The sequence below is a fragment of the Oryza glaberrima genome, chromosome 11, assembly GCF_000147395.1.
Source record: "Oryza glaberrima chromosome 11, OglaRS2, whole genome shotgun sequence".
Taxonomy (NCBI): Eukaryota; Viridiplantae; Streptophyta; class Magnoliopsida; order Poales; family Poaceae; genus Oryza; species Oryza glaberrima.
The window spans coordinates 26,382,931-26,389,728 of record NC_068336.1 but is presented as its reverse complement, the minus strand read 5'-3'; the positions used below and the strand labels follow the sequence as shown (position 1 = coordinate 26,389,728).

The 6,798-nt window shown below is 42.1% G+C and overlaps 1 protein-coding gene across 2 annotated transcripts; it reads right to left on the bottom strand.

Moving 5' to 3' along the window:
- Window positions 1-862: 862 nt before the first annotated feature.
- Window positions 863-6,117, bottom strand: LOC127755062 (WAT1-related protein At5g64700-like). 2 transcript variants are annotated; one of them, XM_052280697.1, is made up of 7 exons: window positions 5,849-6,117; window positions 3,720-3,785; window positions 3,478-3,594; window positions 2,149-2,392; window positions 1,868-2,026; window positions 1,614-1,765; window positions 863-1,515 (listed from the first exon to the last, which is right to left on the bottom strand). In XM_052280697.1, the coding sequence occupies exons 1-7, from the start codon at window positions 6,115-6,117 to the stop codon at window positions 1,362-1,364; spliced, it is 1,161 nt and encodes a 386-aa protein (XP_052136657.1). In that variant the 3' UTR covers window positions 863-1,361. The 2 variants fall into 2 exon arrangements, with proteins under 2 accessions (XP_052136657.1, XP_052136658.1); XM_052280698.1 differs by having other exon boundaries at window positions 2,149-2,413; window positions 5,849-6,089.
- Between the last annotated feature and the right edge of the window lie 681 nt (window positions 6,118-6,798).

Genomic DNA, 6,798 nt, shown 5'->3' with positions numbered 1-6,798 from the left:
TACCCTGAATGCTTCCGGTTGAAGTGCTACGACAGTAATTTCGTACGCTTGTGGATTATTTATGTTTGCGTTAATAAATACCAACACTACGTCAAAATCTTGTTGGGCGGTCGACTGGTTCTCGGGAACATCAACAAGCGAAGGTTCAACCCCATTACTAACTAAGTCAAGCCTGTTGATTATTTAGCGTCGAACTCGGTGCTAAAGTGGGCATACTTTACCAAGCATGGAGAATTTAAAAAATTTACTTGGAGCTCCTTTCATCCTTATGGCAAGCCATTGATTATGCAATTGAAGATCTATCGGGCAATTTAACTATTCGGATTTCCAGCTAACTGATTCAATAACCGGTTGAACCGGTCGGATCACTAGTCAGGTTGGTATGCTACAAGTCAACTTGCTCCGAAATGCTCAAGATGGAGTTGCTCAATGGATACAAGGCGCTCGGGGACTAGCTATGGAGGGTATAACCCCCGGTATCCACAGCAAGGCACATGGGCCGGCCCACCAGGAATGGCCCAATCCAGTACCTGAAGACCCATGGCGCACGGCAGCGCTCGGAGGTGCTCGGCGTGCACCGCAAGTCTACCAGAAGGCAATTAGCAAATAGATAGGGATCTGATCTCATAAGCTAGATATTGAATCCATTGATTGACGCTTATCATTGTAAACCGACTAGATTAGATCTTAACCAATTTGTAAACCCTATCTCCCAGCTATCTAAGGAGGCGCTCGGCGTGCACTGCAAGTTTATCAGAAGTCAATTAGCAGATAGATAGGGATCCGATCTGATAAGCTAGATATTGAATCCCTTGATTGATGCTTATCATTGTAAACCAACTAGATTAGATCTTATCCGATTTGTAAACCCTATCTCCCGGCTATATAAGGAGGATGGGGTACCCCCTCAAAACCCGATAACTACACCTCATCTCATATCAATATACAATCCACCAGAACATAGGGCGTAAGGCATTAAGTTGCCTTGAAGGCCCGAATCTGTCTAAAGCTTCATGTCCCTCCTCTTCGAGTTCATCACCTAGTTCTGATCACGCGTGTCCCTCCATGTAGTTAATCTACCATCATGGTTATCCCCCTCAATGTACTGCCGACCATATTTAGTCAACACTAGTCATGGTGGAATGAACTATAGGAGCCTTATAGATTACTCTAACCTGCCCTTAACAACTAAGGTGGAATTAAAACTCCACGGTCTCGTAACACAGTAACACATGAGCCAAATTCAAATAAGCCGACTGTAACCTAATTTAAGGTGACTAAATAAAAGGGCTACCATGCCAAAAAAATTATAGTTCTTGGACGTGCAAAGCTGACGAGCCTGTCAACGTCGATTCTTTGTCCTAATCTGCTGTAGTATGTTGTTGCTCTCCAGGGTAGATCTGTGTAGATTTCTCAATATCGTCATCGGTGACATCGTCAGTCTCATTACCCTCTTTGCTCTTACCCCACAGCATGGTGTAAAGACTTCCGACCAACAAAATTCCACCCAAGATGCTGCCAATAAAGGAAGAGCGGAAAAGGAAACTTTTGTTTATTTCAACGTGTTCTTAGAATATTGCACCATTGATCAGTATATATATGATTTAATTTACCTGCCGAGGTGAACAATCTCTCCAAGAAAGAAGGATGAGCAAAATATTGTGAACACGAAGCAGAGTGGCGTCCAGGAGGCGAAGAACATGGGGCCTCTCATCTCTAGGCACCACGTTTGCAGGTAGTAGGACACTCCCGTCACCATAACACCCTAAAGCAAACCACCAATCGTCTAATAGTCAGATGCGTGTGCAGAAGACCATGTCAACAGTGAATACATTGGATCACTGAAAATTTTATGTGCAGAACTTACCGAGTATAGGATGGCGAGCAAGCTGATGTCAAATCTTAGCTTCCATCTGGAGAAGTCGCGCTCTGCGACCACCGCGACGACAAACGACTGCACCGTGCTGAACAGGCACTGAGTCACAGTCACAACCATTTTATCTTGATATTCCTTTTGCACCGCTGCCTGCACAGTCAACAGACAAGGAGTAGAGACCCCGATTCGTCAGTAATTGCAGCTATGGATTGATGCAGACAAGCATGCAAGAACAGCTCTTTTTTTGTAAATAACTAAACATGCATGCGAACCTGAAAAATGATCCACAAAGACCAGCACATGTTGGCAACCACCATAAGGAATGTCCATTTGATCCACACACCCCTCGGAACTACTGTTTTCGAGCCTGCGTCAGAGGCGAAGGCACGGTGATGGTTGATAGGGCTTATGGACGGGCCAGCGAAGAAGGCGATGGTAAAGACTCCAGCCAAGCAGAGTGCCACGCTAGTGACCTTGGCTATGCCTGAAGAGCTCCTCAGCTTCACATACTCCGTCCTGGCAAGCAACATTTCAATCCTGGTATTATTATTATGGGTTAATTGGATCCATGCCATTTACCCATTTGAAAATATGCCATTACAATTTATGAAATTGGAACCATACCATTATGATTTTATAAGATTTGATATGTGCCACTCCATACCTCTTCGAAGCAATATCAAAATTTTACCAAAATACCCCCTTCTTCTTCCTTCTTCCTCCCCCTCCATCTCTGTCCATCGTCATGCTCGTGAAGAGCGTCATGTCCTTGGCCTTCACGACCGCCTGCTACGTGTACTCGGCCATCGTCTTGCCAGCGGCCACCGCGGTGTCCTGGCCTTCTCCTTCACCATCTTGGCGTACTCCGTCAGTACTACTCCAAACATTCAGTACTGTTCCTGGCCTGCTCCTATTGCTATTTGATGCTGATTTTCTCCAGCCACCACGAAGTTCCGCTGGTGCTGAGTGTGATTTCCTTCCCCCACACCGTCGCCTGCTTCACGTACTTGCTGGCCGTCTGGCCAGTGCTGAGCGTGACGTTCTTGGTCTTCTCCGCCGTCGTCCCGTGCCACCATGGAGCCCGCCGGTGCGTATGCAGCAGTCCCCATGGCGCCATGCGCCGCGCCAGGACTCTTCCCCCGGGCAACGCCGGTGGCATTTGACTTGTCCGATGAGGGGAAGGAAGAAGGGGGTATTTTGGTCAAGAAAATTTTGATATTGCTTTAAAAGGGTATGCAGTGGCAGATATCATATTCCTATAAAATCATAATGGCATGGTTAAAATTTCACGAATTGTAATGACATATTTTCAAACGGGCAAATTTGTAATGGCATGGATCCAATTAACCCTATTATATACTACTCCATCCATTCAAATTATAAGGTGGTCTGGTTTTTCAAGATATGTTGCTTTTATTATGTGTTTGATATAGTGTTTATCTAAATATGTATATCAAAATTTATGTGTTTAGAAAAGTCAAAATATCTTATAATTAATATTTTCACAACTAATTTGAATCTATTTATGGTACATTCTCAAGTTAGGCTTTAGTGATGTCTTATATAAGAGGTGGTGGACTATGATATCGATGATGATAAACCTCAAAAGCGCCGCCAAGAAGAAGGTGATGGCTGGGAGTGAGCTGTCTACTGCAGATGCCACCGTTGCAGAGGTGAACTTGAGGCTTATATGGTATAGATTTACCCCAAGCGTAATCCTGAAAAGAAATTTCCGCAGGTAAATCAGGGACTAATTAAACTCTTGACATGGCATGAGTATACAATCGATTCTTATTTTTCGTTTTGTACCAATAAATTAGAGTTTGTAAAGATAAGCGCATACCCGATTAAAGCACAGAAGAAGAGCTTTATGAGCACCCCAAGTGTCATGACGGGTCGTGCATTTTTCCTACAAATATAATCAAACGGATCTGTATTTCTCAGCTAATCAAACAATATAGCAAACTAAGCACCATCCCACCCTAGTAAAAGTGTGGTCAAAGGGCTCCCACCTTGGTCAAACCCGTCTGCTAACTCACCCCATATCCACCTATTTAATGTCCTCGTCTCGTACGAACCGTACAATAATAGGACGACCACCATGCAGTAACGCCGCAACTTACGAGTAGTAACAGCAATAAAATATAGTTAAACTATAGTCACGACATATCTAGTTTTGTAGAGCTCTTTTTTTAAAAGCATTATGGTGTAAATAGTTCAAAAATATAATATGTGGTGTGAGAGATATCATTGTTGATGTGAATTCTAAATATATCACTTGCACTTAGCTTTGCTAGTTCAAGGTGGATGGTAGTTCTTGGACCTGTGTTCGGTAGTTGCCACATGTTATTGCAGTAATACTACACGCTATGTTACTGCATAAAATATAGTTGTTATGGTACACTTGTAGTAACGTCACGATGGAATGGTGGAATGGTAGTAATGCACAACAAAAAGTAATAACAATATTGGTTTAGATTGGGTTTGGATGGGGCTAAAATTTTTCAATCCCTGTCACATCGGATGTTTGGACACTATTTAGAAGTATTAAACATAGACTAATGATAAAGCCTATTCCATAACCCTGGACTAATTTGCGAGATGAATCTATTGAGCCTAATTAATCCATGATTAGTGTATGTGATGCTACAGAAAACATTCTCTAATTATGTATTAATTAGGCTTAAAAAATTTGTCTCGCATATTAGCTCTCATTTATGCAATTATTTTTGTAAATAGTCTATGTTTAATATTTTAAATTAGTGTCCAAATATCCGATGTGACAGGGACTAAAGTTTAGTCCCTGAATCCAAACACCCTTTTAGTATTACTACTTATGGAGAGATAAATTTCAAAAGACCAATCTTTGAGAAGCAATATCTCTTAGATGATATACTACTTGTTTAAATTGTTTGCACCATCAAACTAGAAAAGGTGCTTACCAAAAGTAGATCTATCATGACTATATTTTAATTATATTTTAGCGTGCATTGTTACGACACGTAAGACACAATGTTACTGCACATTGACTGTCGCGTTACTGCACCGTTCCTATGAGATAAAAGCTGAGAAGAGATGGGTGGCAGGGGATGTCAGCACGATGGAATTGTAGTAAAGTCACGATGGAATTGCAGTAAAACCAACCTAATACTAGATGTGACGTATCCTAGTACTACGAATCTAGACATACATTTGTCCAGATTTGTCCAGATTCGTTCCAAAGATAAGGACATGCATGTGACGTCGGCTTCGTCAGAGCAAGAAATAAACATATGGCCCTGTTTAGATCCTACCCTAAAATTTTATACCCTGTCACATCGAGCGTTTAAACATCTGCATGAAGTATTAAATATGGGCTAAAAAATAACTAATTGCACATATTGCGACTACTTTGCGAGACGAATCTTTTAAACCTAATTGCTATTTGACAATGTGATGCTACAGTAAACATGTGCTAATGACGGATTAATTAGGCTTACTAAATTCGTCTCGCAGTTTACTGACAGATGTTGTAATTAGTTTATTAGTGCCGAAATACCCCATGTAACACCTTATATAATACCTGATATAGCATGCAAAAACTTTACACTCCTCGATCGAAACACCCCAAGATAGCAGGACATATTGATAGATTAAAAATGCAGTAGACAACTAGACATGCACTCTATATGCAGGTTGACCAGGGAGGTGCTCCTGTGCTGCAGTGCCACAGCCAGACTTCAATTCGGTGTCAGGTTGTGTGATGTGGCAGGTGTACTAGGAGGGACTCAAGTGTACCAACCAAACCATCAAAGGCAGCACCTATATAGAAGCGAAACGGGATAGGTACATCTTACAACGATTAGGAACATAATAGACCATACTCATCATGATGCAATGCATACACGTGTCACACAAATGAGTAAGGTGTATATTAGCCTTGGTTCATATTATCCAGCTCCTATATATAGAGAGAGATGGGTTGTTACATACCTTTGTAGAAGAGCTGTAAGCAACAAGATGAGGGAGCCAACTGCCTGGCGATAGAAGATGAAGATGTAGGTGTTCATCCCGTGGTTGAAAGCAGCCTTGGATATCACAAACATACCAGTGTAGATCAGTTGGACGACGATGGCGATAAAATAAGGCTTTATACTTGCTTTCACCATCTCGATCCAGCAATAGCAAGGCGTGCGTGGTGTTTGTACGAGGGTGTTGTCTTCAGTGTGCGAGAGCGTCCGTTTAGTTTTCTCCATCAACATATCACTACTTCTATATATTTATATAAAAAAGAAGAGGCAGGCACCAGGCAGTTTGCCGTCCTTGGACCTTGGCCGGCTTGACCTTGACACGGAAGCAAGGCATGTGAGCTCAATCATGTGCTCACGAGATGTAAACAGCAGCGGAGTGACGGCACGCCAAGTGTAAACGCAAGTGCACACCAAAATCCACACGATCTGCTTTTTTTAAGTCTCCACAGATAGGAGACCCACTTCGACAGTGTTTATTCCACGCTAAAAATAAAAGTTCGACGAAATTGGAAATAATATAACGGTAAAGTTGAAAGTTTATGTGCGTAGGAAAATTTAATGTGACGAAAAAGTTAAAAGTTTGAAGAAAAAAGTTGGAAACTAAGGGTGTGTTTAATTCACGCTAAAATTAAAAGTTCGATTAAAATTAAAACGATATGACGAAAAAGTTAAAAATTTGTGTATAGGAAAGTTTAGATGTGATGAAAAAATTAGAAGTTTTAAAGAAAAAAAATGTTTGGAACTGAACCTGACCTAAACAAGCCCTTCGAGTCTACATCGGCGGCGTCCAGCTCGAGAGGACCGTGCCGTGCCGACCGTGCCGCGCAGATGCCTGTCCAGGGACCCACTTTGACCATACCATGCCGGACACGAGAACGCACGCACCAAAACACGTCATTCTTCAAAAGGCAC